The sequence below is a fragment of the Pagrus major genome, chromosome 11 (genome assembly GCF_040436345.1).
Source record: "Pagrus major chromosome 11, Pma_NU_1.0".
In the NCBI taxonomy this organism is placed as follows: Eukaryota; Metazoa; Chordata; class Actinopteri; order Spariformes; family Sparidae; genus Pagrus; species Pagrus major.
In genome coordinates, this window is record NC_133225.1 from 27,360,268 (window position 1) to 27,377,041 (window position 16,774).

General features: G+C 40.6%; 1 protein-coding gene across 1 annotated transcript in view; it reads left to right on the forward strand.

The window, feature by feature from the left end:
• Positions 1–16,774, forward strand: part of LOC141005129 (discs large homolog 1-like protein) — a 127,017-nt gene that overhangs the window by 88,682 nt on the left and 21,561 nt on the right. The window contains exons 12-15 of the mRNA XM_073476891.1: positions 221–365; positions 2,195–2,327; positions 5,905–6,061; positions 6,644–6,746. Of these exons, the coding sequence (XP_073332992.1) occupies positions 221–365; positions 2,195–2,327; positions 5,905–6,061; positions 6,644–6,746 (538 nt within the window). The remainder of the gene's footprint in view (positions 1–220; positions 366–2,194; positions 2,328–5,904; positions 6,062–6,643; positions 6,747–16,774) is intronic.

Consider the following 16,774-nt stretch of genomic DNA (forward strand, 5'->3'; position numbering starts at 1 on the left):
ATGCTGAATATTGGATCCATAAATGTCCATCAGTATATTCTAGGATACATGTGCAGTCCACACATCCACAAGAACTGCATGAAAGAATCCATATGCTGTGTTTTGGTTATGTGACGTTGCAGTGGACATAATGTTGTCTACATGCTGCCTAATGTGCCTAATGTGTGTTGTATTCATGCCTGCACATTGTCTTACAATCTATGTCTCCATGTGTCTCCAGGTGAACGCCTCCTGTTTGGAGGAGGTCACTCATGAGGAGGCAGTGGCTGCCCTGAAGTCAACCCCCGACGTCGTTTACCTCCGTGTGGCCAAACACACCTCCCTTTTTATCAATGACAACTTCCCTCCACCTGACGTCACTAATTGTAAGTACGCATACAACAGAGACTTATACACATAATGCAACAATTTTGCTTTTGGTCCATATTTCACTTTAATCCTCAACATCAGACACAAATTGCAGTGAGACAGTCAGTGCTCTGGTGAATGTAGCACACACCATCACAGCCAAGGCTGAAGCATTTTAGGGCCAGATGGTGTTGAACTATAAAGAACAGCGAGGAACAAAGCTGTTGGTAGAGATTTCTGCTCAGGGTGTGTTTATAAAAAGCACCCATCTACTATTAGGCTCTTTTGAAGAGACTCCTACTACAACTGGAGAAATGATTTGCAAAAACAGAGAAATGCCATGATTAGGTAGAGTAAACCAGCACGAGATTGATTTATTCATATTCCCCCCCGAGGGCACAAAAAAACAAACATGATTTATGAAACCACCGCTTTGAATGATTTTCCCTCAAGTGCACAAAAAAATAGGCCAAATTAACTTCCCAAAACCGCCATCATTACAAGCAACCTATCAAAATAACAAGTTTATTAACAAACACATATTTATGTCTCATTTACTGTATAATACAGAGGTGTTATACCATTTTTTCACTAAAATTAGCACATGTATGTGGGTTTGTTAAATGTGTTAAAATAGGCAAAACATCCAGAAGACGTTAAAATATGTTTTAAAAAGTCTTAATATCATTCTGAATTAGACACCTAATATCTTTAACTTCAGTCTCTCTGTCAAAGCCAGATGTTAGCAGGTGTTAGTGGGTTTCTTGTCCAGTATGAAAGAGTAATTAGACAACGAAGATATGACCAATAAAGGGAACAAGTAAAGGGGGGCATGGAGTGTGTCTTTGTAATTAGCTTGATGACCGTGCTGTTCATAGTGGTGATGGGAAAGACTCCCCATGTGTGAGGAGCAGCTCAGTCATGGCGGAGACAGATTTAGATGTCACAGAAGCCTGTGTCACAATGATATTGTTGCAAGTCATCAGCACTGAGGGGGAAAAGGTGTAAAATTGTCCCTGTCTGTATAATCCTTGTCATAATAGTATTTATGACTCTCAGTGAAGTGGTTAATAGACCTTTTAATGGATTTTCACATCAGGGCTTAATACCTCAGGGAACTGCTGTGTTTGTTATCATGAACATAAAAATGTATTACTCCACTCACATTAGACAAAAAGTGGCTGTGGTTGACACTAAAAAGATGACGCCCCTGAAATTACCTGAAAGAGATTGAATTGAGGATATTGTGATCTCAGTCAGAATTGTAGAACTCGCAATAACAAGTTAAACATGTGATAAAGATAATCTTTTAGATGACCCTGATCACAATGTGCTAGTTCAGTGTCCATTGTGATAATGCCAAATACTTGTGGTGATTTCTGACCAATTTAAGTTGGTCAGAAACACTGTGGTTTAAAAGATAGAACGATGACATCAACCAGACAGTTTTAAATGTGTTATATAACAGTCTGACTGGGTAAATTTGGTTCACTGGATTACAGCCACTTGTCACCTCTCCAAATCAGCATATTATCAAACAACATGTCATTTCTCACCGCTCTGAATCTCACACGTTACCAAACAGCATGTATCTCACCACCATCTCTCAGCACATCTCTAAATATAGAGAGAGATCATCAGCAGTTTTAACTGATTTTATAAACATGCAATATGAGCTGTGATTGATCAGACAATACATTTAAGATTAGTTCAGACTCAGTTGTTGGAGTTAAACTAAGGATACATGAAAATACACATTCAGCCTTTTAAAATACATCAATGAAATGATATTTTGTGCATGACAGTGTGGTAAAATAAGAAAAAAAATGTGTATCTGTCCCTCCAGCGTACTCCCCTCATCAAGACAACCATATAAGCCCCTACATGAGCGGCAGCCAGTCTGTGAGCCCCGCCCCATTGACCACACCCAGATACTCACCACTGCCCAGGGCCATGACGGGAGACGACGACATCCCCAGGTGAGACCTCACACGAAGATAGCTACAGGTTTATGGAACAGATTAACAGACCCATTGGTTCAAACCAGATATGGTACACCGCCAAATATTTTCAATGTTTCCTAAAATTAACAAATATGTACGGTTTCTGCATTCAGAAGGTTCTCAGACCCCTTCACTTTTTTTCACATTTTGTTATGTTGCAGCCTGCTAAAATCTTTTAAATTATTTTTTCCCCACATCAGTCTCCACTCAATACACCATAATGATAATGCGGAAACAGAATTTGAACCTTTGGCCCAGTCTGAGGTCCTGAGTGCTCCAGTCCAGACCAAGGATGTCTCTGTACAGTGCTCCGTTCAGTTTTCCCTTAACCCTGACCAGTCGCCCAGTCCCTGCCGCTGAAAAACACCCCATAGTATGATGCTACCACCACCATGCTTCAGTTCAACAGTTCAATCTTGGTTTCATCAGACCAGAGAAACTTGTTTCTTCCAGTTTATGTGTCCTTTAAGTGCTCTTTTGCAAACTCCAAGCTGGCATTCATGTGTCTTTCACTGAGGAGAGGCCTCGTCTGGCCACTCTGCCATACAGCCCAGATTGGTGGAGTGTTGCAGTGATGGTTGTCCTTCTGGAAGTTTCTCCCATCTCCAAGCAGGATCTCTGGAGCTCAGCCAGAGTGACCATCATGTTCTTGGTCTCCTCTCTTACTGAGGCCCTTCTCCCCCGATTGCTCAGTTTGGCCGCGCGTCCAGCTCTAGGAAGTCCTGGTTGTTCCAAACTTCTTAAGAATTATGGAGGCCACTGTGCTCTTTGGGACCTTCAATGCAGCAGACTTGTTTTTGTAGCCTTCCCCAGATCTGTGCCTCGACACAATCCTGTCTCTGAGCTCTGCAGGCAGTTCCTTCGACCTCATGGCTTGGTTTTTGCTCTGGTATGCACTGTCAGCTGTGAGACCTTATATAGACAGGTGTGTGCCTTTCCAAATCATGTCCAATCAATTGAATTTACCACAGCTGGACTCCAGTCAAGGTGGAGAAACATCTCAAAGATGATCAAGAGAAATGGAAGGCACCGGAGCTAAATCTCAAAGTGTCAAAGCAAAGGGTTTTAATAGTTATGTCAATATGATATTTCAGTTGTTCCTTTTTAATAAATTTGCAAAAAAATTCTGTTTCCACTGTCATTGTGGTGTATTGAGTGTAGATTGATGAGGGGAAAAAGTGTGTGTGAAAAAAGTGAAGGGGTCTGAATACTTTCTGAATGCACTGTTTAGAGGGAATTAACAAGTGTAAAAATGTTGCATATCAGATAAGACTTAATGTAATATGTTACATCAAAAAATGTCTCTGGTTTAAATATTACACTTAGTCAAAACATCACATCCTATAGTTTCAAAAAAGAAGGTTGAACAAGCCGATATAAAATAGAGATGTGAAACTGTAGCTTGGTTTTGAAAATGTTATGTTTTAATTGGGCTAATCTGGGTTTAAGAAGTTAGTAGCGGTATTATATTTTTATTATATCAGTATGAAGCTGGAATCCAAGAACTTAGACTTTTTTTTCCACAAAAATCGCTCAAGCCTATTAATCGACTGTTAAAATAGTCGGCGATAACATCATTCAGTACATTCTAGTTTCACTAGAAGTTGTCTAGAATCCTCTTATTGTTTCCATCTTATTACTGAACAGGAAATGTATCTCCTGCAGTTTGTCACCGACTGAATTTCATTAGATTCTCTGTTGGTTAAAACACTTGATGATGTTTGAATCTGTCAACTATTAGAAATCCAACTCTAATGGAGATACAGTACAGAGGTCTTGATTGGTCCTAAAAGAGGCCCACAACATCAGATTTGGAAACAGAGTGTGTGTGTGTGTGTGTGTGTGTGTGTGTGTGTGTGTGTGTGTGTGTGTGTGTGTGTGTGTGTGTGTGTGTGTGCGTGCGTGTGTTTGTGTGTGAGTGTGTTTGTGTGTTTGGCAGATGGCAGTGAGAATTTAGTCTAACATGTAAACTCAGGTCACATATGTACACACACACGCACATACACACTCAGTGCTGCTCTACTGTCTTTAATCCATTTTAATGGACGGATTACAGCCTATCACAGCCCTGGTCACCCAACTGGCGTCACCGTGGTTACCAGAATATGACTCATTTCGTCATAACCGTCTGGGCCAATCGGAGCGCTTTGATTATAATAAATCTGATAAGCCTCAGACTGACTGCAGAATGGTCATTTTGACGTCTGCCCTTCTTTTTTCCTCTGTGTACGTATCTCTCCTTTATTCTCCCTTTCATCTCTTTCTCTTTCACTCTCTGATTAGTTTCTCATGCAAATGAAAAATTATGGGGTTTCAATGAATATGCAGTCAGTGTGCACATTTTAAGAACATCAGATCACATCTCTCATTTGAAATCACCTTCTTAAGAAGAAAGCATCTATTAATTTGTGCTGTAGAAAGAGGGATACCACCTCTCAATACAGAAACCGATCTGAAACTGTTTAGTGCTCTCATTTTCCATAAAATTTAACATCTGTGCTTATACTTTACCACCCTCCATGCAGTTAATGATCGCTGTGGCATTAAAAACTGAGTCAGCAGCCCACCTTAATGAATGTAACTGAAACACAGAGTGTTTACGACACTGACAAAGGAACTGTGTTTAATGTAGGTGTCTAGATACTGATACAGCAGTTTTGTTTTAGTTGAGCCAGACTGATATATAGGTTGGCTGATATTCTTGGCTGATATTGGCCTATCACAGATATATCAGTATCGACATATATGTTGCCCAGTGTGAACGATATTAAAACTCTTGTTTTTAGAGATTTTAATACAGAAGAAGATGCTTAGGATAATTTAAAATGATTAAATTTGCATTATTAATTATTATTATTAAGTTTACTGGTTCAGTGCACTCATGTCATTCTAGACGATAAAGTTTGATGTAAGACGAAATGAAAGTGAAATATCCTGCCTGTGTTACATGCCTTTGTTGCAAGTGTTTTGTATCCACAATTTAGGGATCATTGCAAAAATATATACATATATTTCTGAATACCTCGATAGCCCACTCGCAGGTATTCAAATATTGAATTTTTAAAATTGTTCCTGCATTAATCTGGATTATTTCATCCAAGAATAACATGTCCTACTGTTTTCCTGGCAATAAGACACACCTGCTTTCAGTTCCGTCCTAAACATGTATTTGAATGTTTTGACTGTTTTTACAGTCAAGTTCTGATGATTTACTAAAGAGTCAAACATGTACAGGTATAAACTGAGTCAGAAGTGTGTGTTTAGGACAGAGCAATGAACCCTGGTGGTGCAACAAATCAGAGACAGTGCAATACTGACATCTGCTGGTCATTGTGGTGAATGATCATAATTTTAAATACTGCTTCGGCTCATTGAGATTTACAATAAGAATATGCAGTAAAGACTACAGAAACTTCTTCATACAGTTTCAATAGTTTGGGGGTTTTTTGTATGTATTTACAATTTCAAATTAAATAATTACTCATCCTGTCTGCCGCTGGTTATTACACAGGTGTTAAACAGAGTGTGTGTATTTAACTTGTGTTTCCACCAGGGACCCCAGGCGGGTGGTGCTCCAGCGGGGGTCCACAGGTCTTGGTTTCAACATAGTTGGCGGGGAGGATGGAGAAGGAATCTTTATCTCCTTCATTCTTGCTGGAGGTCCAGCTGATCTCTGTGGGGAGCTACGAAAGGGAGACCGCATCTTGTCGGTATGAGCTAAGACCTGTTACATACATAACACAAGCACTGTCACCATCAATAAAGATAACTCAGATTCTGCTATTATTTCTATAGAGGATACATTGGCTTATTAAGGAAGTCCTTTCAGTTTATTGTCAACTTTATTTGTTTATTCTATGTAATTAATTGATGTGGAGTCATGCAACTCAGAATAACCACTCACCACTGATATGGCTGATATGTGATAACTGTTAAAGCTGTATTTTGTATTCGACTGAAGTGAAATGTGCCTTTCAATTTTCTTCAGACAGGATTTAGTTGTCAGACTGTAGAGGCACTGATAAACCCTTCACAATGTCTGTGACCATCATATGATGGAAGTGCTGACAGTGAATGATTATATGCATTAAACGGGCTCACAGAGTACACACATAATACACATGCACACATACACGTGACTGGTCGACTGTGAGTTATTGTTCAACCAAGATGTACATGTTCCCCTCACTGTACATTTATTAATATTGATCCAAGGCATGGGCTCTAACTGTGTGTGTGTGTGTGTGTGTGTGTGTGTGTGTGTGTGTGTGTGTGTGTGTGTGTGTGTGTAGGTGAACGGTGTGGACCTGTCCACTGCAACACATGAGCAGGCAGCCGCTGCTCTGAAGAACGCAGGACAGACCGTTACCATAGTAGCACAGTACAGACCGGAGGGTGAGTACTGCACATAAACACAGTACATCACCATCCATCTCATGTAGAGATCAATGCATAAGAAAATATAACTGAGCTGCAACAGGACAGAACAGATTTTTTAATTAAGGAGTAAATTAACACCCTCAGGAAATCTTGTTTCCGCTGATCTCCAGGGGTTTAACTTCTCACCTTGCTGCAGTGACGAACAGGTGTACTTCAGGACCTTGTGACATCACTGTTGGGTCTGTTTATAGATGCCACTGAGCACACTACTCACCACAGGCTTGAAACATTTAACCCACTAGCTGCATATAAAGATTGACCTACAGGTCCACAAAACTGACAAACATCTGGTGGCTAACTGCTGGACAGGTTATAAACCCTGCCCCCTCCATGTGGGACATGGGACAACCTTTTAGGTAGTTCTTATCATGCTGATTTTTGATGCTATAAATAGGGGATATGATGTCATGATTGACAGCTCAGCCCTGCTCAAGATTGAGTTGGGTGGGCCTGTGGGCGGGAGATTGATCCCACATTTGCCAATCACCACTGTGCAGACTGTGGCTCCAAACCAGAGCAAGATGGCAGTGTATCAGGGGTATTTTGGCTTCCTTTTTGTAGAGTGGGAGGACATGGTTATGCATCTCAAGCTTTATATACCGCGTGTCAGTGATTAAATTATGATGCTGTGGACCTTCTTCTCTTCCTCCTCCTCCACTTTCATCTACTTTTTCTTCTTCTTCTTTCTTCTTTTGCTCCACCACCTAATCCTTCTTCTTCTTCTTTTTCTTCTACTTCTTCCTCCTTTTCTCCTTCTTCTTCATCTTCATCTTCTTTTTCTTCTTCTTCTTCTTCCTCTCATCCTCCTTGTCCTTCTTCTTATTCTTCTTCTTTTTCTTCTCCTTCCTCTTCCTCCTCCTTCTTCTTCTCCTTCTTAGTTTTATTCTCCTTCTCCTCCTCCTAAACATAAAAGCCAATGTAAATAGGAAGCAGTAATGGCAACCCTTTACACACCATGTTTATCTAAGTTATTGGTATTTGATTATTATGTTGTGATGTGGTTACTTCTTCAGAATAGTTCCTTTATAGTAATTAATGAAAACAAGACATTCTTTCTTATTTTTGTGTATTGAAGTTTTCGAAATTCACACACACATACAAACACACACAGAGACAAAGTGAGGTTTCCCAACAAGCACCATCCTGGATATTTGTCTTCTGGGAGTGACTGAGAAGGCCGTAACCTAGGAAACCAGGTTATAACTGCTGATTGGCTCAGCTAATGGGATGCTGTCATAGTGGGGGACCTGAGAATAATACGTAAACACACACACACAAACACACGCACACACACACAGTTCCCATCAGGTCCCTTGGTCCCCTGATGCACCTCAGAGATGTGTTTACTTGAAGAGGTTGTACATGTGTGTATAGTGTGTTTGTGTGTATGTCATGTATTATTCAGACCGAGAGAAAGTCCAAGAGGGTTTTGTTATAGACAAGACCACAGTATGATACACAGTCCCTTTAAAAAGTCTGAGGAGCAACTGAAGGACAAAATACATTCAGATGTAGAAGAAGCTGTCAGAACATAATGTATACAGCAGCTACAGTCTGCAAATGTATTGGAAAATTATGGCAGGAGCCGAGGAAACCAATCCATGATGTATGGATTTTGAATTCTAATTTCAAAAGAGAAAGTCTGTTTGAATATAGATCCCAAATGAAGTTTATTTATATGTGAGGACGTTGAGGTCAAATTGATTCTGCAAAAAGAAGGAAACTCAAGGCTCAAGGTGCTTGGATCAAACCAGCAATGGAAATGTGTCTTAAAGCAGAGCAGTTCTCTTAGATCTCTTGATTGTTTTTATAATGTGTGACATTTTATCAAAAGCTAAAAACAAAGCCATATTCTTTCTGCTCCATTAAAGTGTAAATAGCTACAACCTGTTCATTTAAAGCTCTGTGCTATTCTCAGCAGTGGAGTCACAGCTTTGGACTTTAAAATGTAGTGTTATGTTGTAGATATTGTACACGGATCTGCATTAAAGAGGTTATATGTAATATTTACAGTAATTCACATGTATTATTCACTTTATTTGGCCATATGTGAGCGGATTGTCCCATGACGTAAAAAATAAGTCCCTCTCCGTCTCTCTCGGCTGTCTATACAAGCCTGTGGACGATGTTTAAGTTGTTTAATGCTGCTGGACTGTGGATTTCTTTGTGTAAGACTTGGATCAGATTCAGTCCAAATGATGTGACTTTATGCGTGTCTTGAGTGTCTCATCTTGGTGCCTCTCTCTGCTCAACTAACAGAGAGCAACAGTAGCTAACATTAGTTGAGCACAACACAGAAGTTACACAGAGCTTCATTAAGTTTCTTTCGCATTCATTTTTACATACATCAGATGTTATTTTTTAGATATATGATACTGTATGTAGCTGAACTGTGAGCAGAACATGTTAAGAAGATTAACTTCACTTTTGCCTCTGATCACTGGGAAAATGTTAAGTGTTATCTGGTACAACCCGGCTTTAAAAAGCTTTGGTCTAAATGTAACCACAGACAAGGAGGACCTGCACGCACAGAATCAGGGAGCTAGCAGTCAGGCCACCAGGCTATCACACGAATCTTGTTGAAGGTGAGCTAACTGAAAAATGATATAAACTTGACATACTCAAACAATTGCTTTTCAGTTCACTGGTGTTGTCTCTCCAACTTAGCAGATGGTAGAGAGCACAGTGCTTGTGTTGGGTGCACACAGGTGGGTGCTGGTGATATATTGTGTGAGCCTGGTGTGTGGTTGTAGCAAGAAAATCAGTGCGTTTCAGAGGAGTTTGCTCGTGTCTGCTGTTCAGTGCTAAATGGGATCAGCACCCTGGACAGCGCACTGAGGTCTTTAAAGGTCTTGTCATTTCCAGAGCAGATGCAGTATGAATGCTGCAGCAGACAAAAAGAAAATCTACTAGTTTTCTCCCTCACAGAGGTCAGCTACTGTTGTTAGCTCACATTGACTGCAGGTACAACTGATCAAAACGTCTTTGTTAACCTTCCTATCCACATCTGGTGTGTAATACATTTCTCTGTCACTGATCTGTTAGCTTTGCCAGAAGTAACATTAACCAAGCATTGGTGAAACAAGGTTTGTTTGGAACATATTGAACATCTATAGCTGAGTAGCTAAGCTAACGGATCTTGTCATGATCCCTATTGGAAGCTGCCCTCCTCCACAAAGTAGCAAACCTTTCACAGCCACTTCACTTATACTCAAGATTTTTTGGCGTTTTTCATTTTAAAAGTCAATGGAAAAACTGTCATAAATGTCAAACTGGTGTGATGGTCTGTCAGTTTGGCTCGGTCCGACTCTGTTTTGGCATTATTTGGTGTTATATTGGAGTTCTTACAGAGAGAACACACAGTAGGTATCAGAGGTGGGCCAGCTGGCCTCACCAAGAGCCGACTGTGCCGTGGCCTGGTTTTAATGTTCAAGGTTTTTCCTGCTTAACATTCAAGTATGAGCACTGAAGCATTTAGGGGTTAGCTCACCTGCTGGCTTCAAAAAGGATTGGTTAGTTCAAAGTTTCTGTTTGTGTGTCTGTCTGTGTCGTGACTCTCGTTAGTGACTATTGAATGAACTCTATATCAAACCTTCTGTCCACGCTGGGCTTTGGTTAGCGCCGTGTGTGTGTGTGTGTGTTATGTGAGTCCATCTGAGGTCCGTGTTTGTCCCGTTCCCGTGGCGATGGCATGTGGTGACCAGCAGTGCTCCCTCTGTTTCACACACACACTTCCTGCCAATGAAAGAGGAACTTCTAATGACCTCCACCAGGAGAGGAAAAGTGTCTGTCTCACCGTGTCTGTGTGTGTGTGTGTGTGTGTGTGTGTGTGCAGGTCTCCTCCTGTTATTTATATTAAATATGGTACCCAGTGTGGTCAAACACAACACAGTGTGTGTGTGTGTGTGTGTGTGTGTGCGCTAGCTTGGACAGCTACACGGTTGATTTAAGCTGATGCAGCAGATACTGATCAGTGTTTATTTGAAGTTCAGCAGATGGAGCATGTTGTCTGTGAAAGGTCTTCATGCTGCGTACTGCCGATGTTCCTCATCACGTTTCAGGCTATTTTAAGGCAATTGTTGTATATGTGACCTGTGGCTTCAAAATGTGTTGTCACCAAATCCATATGCATTCGGCCAGACAGGTTTTGACCTGATTTTCCTCCAAAGTCTCCATCTGTAGGATTTTTTGTAAGATATTTTTTGGTGCAGAACAAACTTAACCTGAAGTGCATCGTGGTTAATCAGGAGTAACTTACAGTATGACCACATTAGATTCTTCTACAAAATAATCATCAGACAATCATAAAAACATACTTTTATTTTTCAGGGCCACACATTTTAGACACTTTTATGTGATGTTCTCATTCCAGTGATTAACATGAGGTTTGTAGTGGACTGTAGTGGAAGCTTTAAAATGTCACAAAAGCAGCAAACTGTTCTATGATAGTGCCCCGTGTTCTCAAACTGCAGTAAGTCATTGTCCGTATCTCCACTCACTGAAAGAATCAAGTTTCTGAAAATCTATCCTCAGTTTTGCAGCAACTTTGGATTCAAGTAATGTATATATATCAAGGGAAATAACAGCATGAAAGATTAACATCCTCAGGCTAGATCCAGCACAACATACAGGCCAAGAAATCTTCAAAGACACAGAAATTTAATTTGAAGAATCTACAAAGGAATTTCCAAATATATCAGAGTTCATAGAATTTAAAATAAAAAAGAAACATCTTGAAATTTCATTTTACTTTTAGTTTAATATGTCACACAATTAAAACAAGACATAGCTTCCGTAAAATGTGTATGGATACATTCTGGCCTGATTTTTGTGACACTATGACAAAACTTACAGGACCTAACTTCCCATTAGATCCGCAAATTTGTTTGTTGGAGAATTTTACAACCATAAGTGCACATTTAAGAAACGGAAGTGAAAGGAAGTGCATAGCCATAACATGGAAGTCTGACCCTATAGCTAGATGGTTTTATGGAAATGAATAGCTGAATTCCACTTGAAAAGATTACATATACTCTCAGAAATTAATACAACACCTTTATTGAGATTTGGCAGCCCTATCTGGCCTATATGGACACCTTGCCAACTCCTATATTAGATCTTATGTAAAAAGGTTACCAGAAGTGATACGTCATTGGTCGTCAGTTATTCTCCTTTTAGTTTGTAAATGGGTGGGTCAGGGAAGGGATTTGGAGCTGTATTTTTATGAGTTCATGTATGTCTTGTTAAGCTGGAAAACTGAAAATAAAATATATATAAAAAAAAAATATTGATGATAATAGTTTCATTTATGTAGCTCTTTTCAAACAAGGCACAGTTATTAGACACGGCGAAGATAATAAAACACAGTAATACAACTTGAGCACAAAATACCTAAGTACTACAAACTTGTAGTGTTGAGCCACAACCGATGCTGACTCTAGTGACATCACTGGAAACAGTATGTACAATTTTACACAGATCCCTCTGGAGCAACAAAATGCTGTATGCAACTATTCTCACACATGCATGGTATGTAAAATCGCTGGAGTTTCCCTTTTCAACAAGGCAGCATTGCCACAGTAGTATATATCTAAAGTTAGCATTACAGAGTTAATATTAAGCAACCACAAGCTACTTTTCAGACCAGGCCCTGCAACACTGTAATAACAAAACCCTTGAGTGTGTTTTGTTGGTTTTATTTGTTTATTGCTTTAATTAGTTTTAAGTGTGGGTTTATAAAAGTGCTCTATGAATAAAACGTTGTTATTATTATTTAGTGTAATTAAAATATTCATTTGTACAAGGAGGGTTGTGTTTTTTTCTTTTTTCAAAAGTTACACAGTCTCACTAAAACAACAAAACGTTTTCACACCTATGAATAAACAAAGTAGACCCACAGTTTATATATACATGTATATATAGTTAAATAATAAATAAATAAAACATACATGCAGTGTGAGGCCGCTCAGGTTGCCTTGTACTTTATGTGTGCTTTCTCAAGCGATCAATACAGTTATTGTTTGTGCCGATCAGAAAAACATCTGGATGTTCACGTCGCGGTATTGACCTTCAAGTCTGATGTGCTCCTGTGCCACGAGTTTCCTGATGTGGGACTGCTAATGCCTTCAGGTTGACAGCAGTATTAGTCACTGGGATTACACACAACTGTCAGAGACACACACCCAGTCACACACAGACTGTACATACAAACACAGGCGGCGTTTGTCAGCAGTAATACTGAGGTGATGCAGAGAGGATTATCTTCACTTCTCTTAGCCTGCTTATTACACTTTGCGTGTGTGTGTTTGTGTGTGCCGTGCACCAGCTGTTAAGTAGAAGATTAACAGCAACTCTTTCTCTGCGGTGCACACACAAAGTTGTGAGAATATTGTTTGCTGAATACAAACAGTAGGCTCTCCTGTCTTTCCCCACTTTACTTTATCTCTCTGTTCTTTCTTCTTAGCCCGCTTTCCTTCCTTCTTCTTCACCTCTTTCTTTCCTTTCCACCTATCAGCTCCTCCTCTGGTGTCAGTGCTGATGGTCTGACTCATCGCCCACAAAGTGTGTTTGGGGGATTTGAGCTGTCACTTGTAACACTTGTGACTGATTTGCAGCGTGTTGCCGCGTCACTGTCATGCTGAGGCTCGTATTAGCTGCTGGAGATGAAACACATTTCATCTCATCTTTTTCTTTTTTTCTCCTCTGGTCTCGTTCTCTCTTCTCTCATCTCCTCCGCAATCTGATCAGTTGATCAATATATACATTACTGCACTGTATCAATTATAGATGAGCCTCCTCCAGCACTGCTATTTTTAGAGCCGGTGCCTCATGTTGATTCTGGTTTTACAACTGACTTACTAGTTGAAGGGGATTTTCTGAAAATCAGCTGGTCAGAAAAAAGTGGTATATGTGTAGAAACTCAAAAAGGACATTTCACAAGAGGATTTTGTAAATAATTAAAAACTAAGTATAATCCACATACTATTGTGGAAATGTGGATGTTGAAACTTAACTGATCCCCTTGGAGAAATACATTCAGGAAAAATAAGCAAACAGAACACACAAATTAATGGTGGAGTTTTATGTAAACAAAGTAAGTGTGTCTCTACAAAAATGCATTTTGTGTATCTTTTAGGCCATAAAACATCTGCAGACCTGATGTTTTGAATATTTCAAATCATGCATCGTTTCCATCTATGTTGCAGTCTTCTTCTTCACTGTGTTTGTTGATACTTCTTTATACGTTGCCGCCACCAGCTGTCCTTCAGTGGAATAGCAGGAAATCAGCGGCAGGTAGCGCGTCAATGAAACAAACAAAATGGGGGGTCCACTCATAAAAACATCGCTCCACAGTGCTGCCACTGGTCACAGGATACCTTTACATGTAGTATGAGCAAAAAAAGTAAAAATGTTAAAGCGATAATGGCATCAAATAATAAAATCCATGCCCAAAGTATCCATTATCTACATTACATTCATCTATTTACTCGAGACAGTTGTTGACAATAATTACACACAATTGAGTTCTTTTAATTACGACTCTGGTTCAATATAAGAATGATCTGAAAGGAAAATATTAATGCAATGCACACAACAATGAAGATGAGATCTGGCCGTCTCCAGTGGTTTGGATAGCACTAAAGCTGCGAAAACGCAGAGAAGGCCCCTGCCAGCTGCTGAACAATGCTCCACTGGGGAGAGGAGAGGAGAGGAGAGGAGAGGAGAGGAGAGGAGAGGAGAGGAGAGGAGAGGAGAGGAGAGGTAAATGAAGGAAGAAGGGAATATGAGCCCCAGAGCCATTAGTCTCTGTCATCACCCCTCCCCCCCATCACTTCCTCTCCTCTCTTCTCCCCTTTTACCCATCCTTCTCTCCATTATGTCTTGTTTTTCACATTCATCTCTCCGCATCTCCCTCTTGCTCTTAATCTGATAACACTGCGTCAAGGTGATGAGTGTTGACAGCGGCAGTTAGATGCTGATGATGTGAAACTTCATATTAGGCGATTTCGATGTGTGTTACTGTATCAGTGTTGGGGAGTCAGAGAAAGATGCAGAGATAGAAGTGTGTGTTTGTTTGGATCAGCCTGTAATAAAACCTGCTGATTTTGACATGAGTATCATTTTTAACTTATATACAAGGTTTCTTAAGTTAAACCCTGGAAAAGAGAAAACCAGATATCAGAGAAAACGAGTCTTAAAAAATGGAGAGACAGAAACTGGAGATGGAGAGAAAATGAGAGACAGATGGAGACCTAGACAGACATAAATCATGCAGAGCTGAAAGAGTTTGATTCCTTATACTTATGAAGCTAATGTTCATCTCTTTCTTCTCCGTTTCCATATGAAACAAATGGAAAATCCATATAATAGATATAAATTGAGCTGTTGATTAGGCTTCCCAAAAAAATCAATATTCAAAAACGCTTGGTCAAGGTTTACCGTGTGTGCATGCTAGTGTGTCTGTCTGTCTGTGTGTGCGTGCGTGTGTGTGTGTGTGTGTGTATGCGTGTGTATTAGGTGTGTGTGTGTGGCGTGCAGACCGATTCCCTGGGCCAAAGTAGGGCAGGAGAGCCTGGCATCGCCTCAGCTTCCTGCATGAGTGACCTCAGGAAACAGTGTGTGTGTCTGTTGATGAATGTGTGCACTCGTGCGTGTGTGTCGATGCGTGTGTGTGTGTGTGTGTGTGTGCATGTATGTGTGTGTGTGTGTGTGTCTCCGCCCTACAGCAAGCTGCTGTCAAAGAGGAGGAGGAGCAAACGGGCGCACCAGCGAACGAGCGATAGAGAAAGAGAGGACTGTAGTAGAGAGAGAGAGTTAGCATCTGTTGTTTCTGTGGCAGCTGAGCAGCATTGGACTGTTTTTACACACACACACACACACACACACACACTCTCTCTCACTCTCTCTCTCTCCCTCTCTCTCTCTCTCACACACACACACACACACACGTTTCCTCTCTGTGCCACACACTACTGCATACCTACACACACTTCTTTTCACACACATTTACATATCTCTGCTCCGGCTCTCTCACGTGCCGGCGTCAGATCGTCTCCATTATCTCTCTCTTTCACACACACACATCTGCTCTCTCTTTTTATTTCTCTTTTTTTTTGTTTTTTCTATCTAATTCACACACCGGGACTCCAGGCAGCACAAACCCCTCTCTCACACGCACGCACACTTACCCGAAAGCCACCGTAGCGGCATCATATCGTGCGGACGCTGAGCCTGCCTGTCTGCCTGCAGCATGTGAGTACAGCTGAGCGCGAGTTGGGGGAGACAGACCTGAACTGATTTACTTGTTAACATCCTGGGAGCATCAGTGTTTATGGATAACATTACAACCCTGAACACTTTAGGTGTTTAGTTCAGGGACTTTGCCTGTTTTGGGGAATAATGCTTCAGGTGATATCGGACTGAAAAAGACAGATTTGATCTTGTGAATCTGTGGTGTTTTCCCTCTGATGACCAGTGATGCAGCATTAACACGTTGGCTCCTTCACTCTTTGGTCTAATGACTCTCACAGTGTTTTGATCAACAGTATCACTTCTATTATTTCAGTTTCTTTTTCTTGCTGTGGTGTTTTTGCTGTATCCCTGGGTTTGGTTGTAAAACTCAGATGATCAAGACAGGCTCAGAAGCCAAAGATGATCAGAGCTGCAGCCTTTTCCTTTCTCTTCAGGACTCAGTAACACTAACATCTCAGTTGCAAAACCCTCTTTGTTCTGTAGATCACAAAGAGGAGCATCCCTCTGTAGCTCTACAGTGCCTCTATCATTGTCTCTCTGCCTGTCATTGATAAACCTTTATTCTTTATCTCACTGTGTCAGATGAGAGTTTGTTGCGATACGTCTTAAGCTCAATCACAGTCGTTAATCTGTTTCCTCTCCTCCTCTTTTCTGTCTCTCTTCATTCTGTCTTTTTCCTCCCTCCCTGTCTGTCTGTCTCTCTCGTCCTCTTAATCCCATAATACTGCATT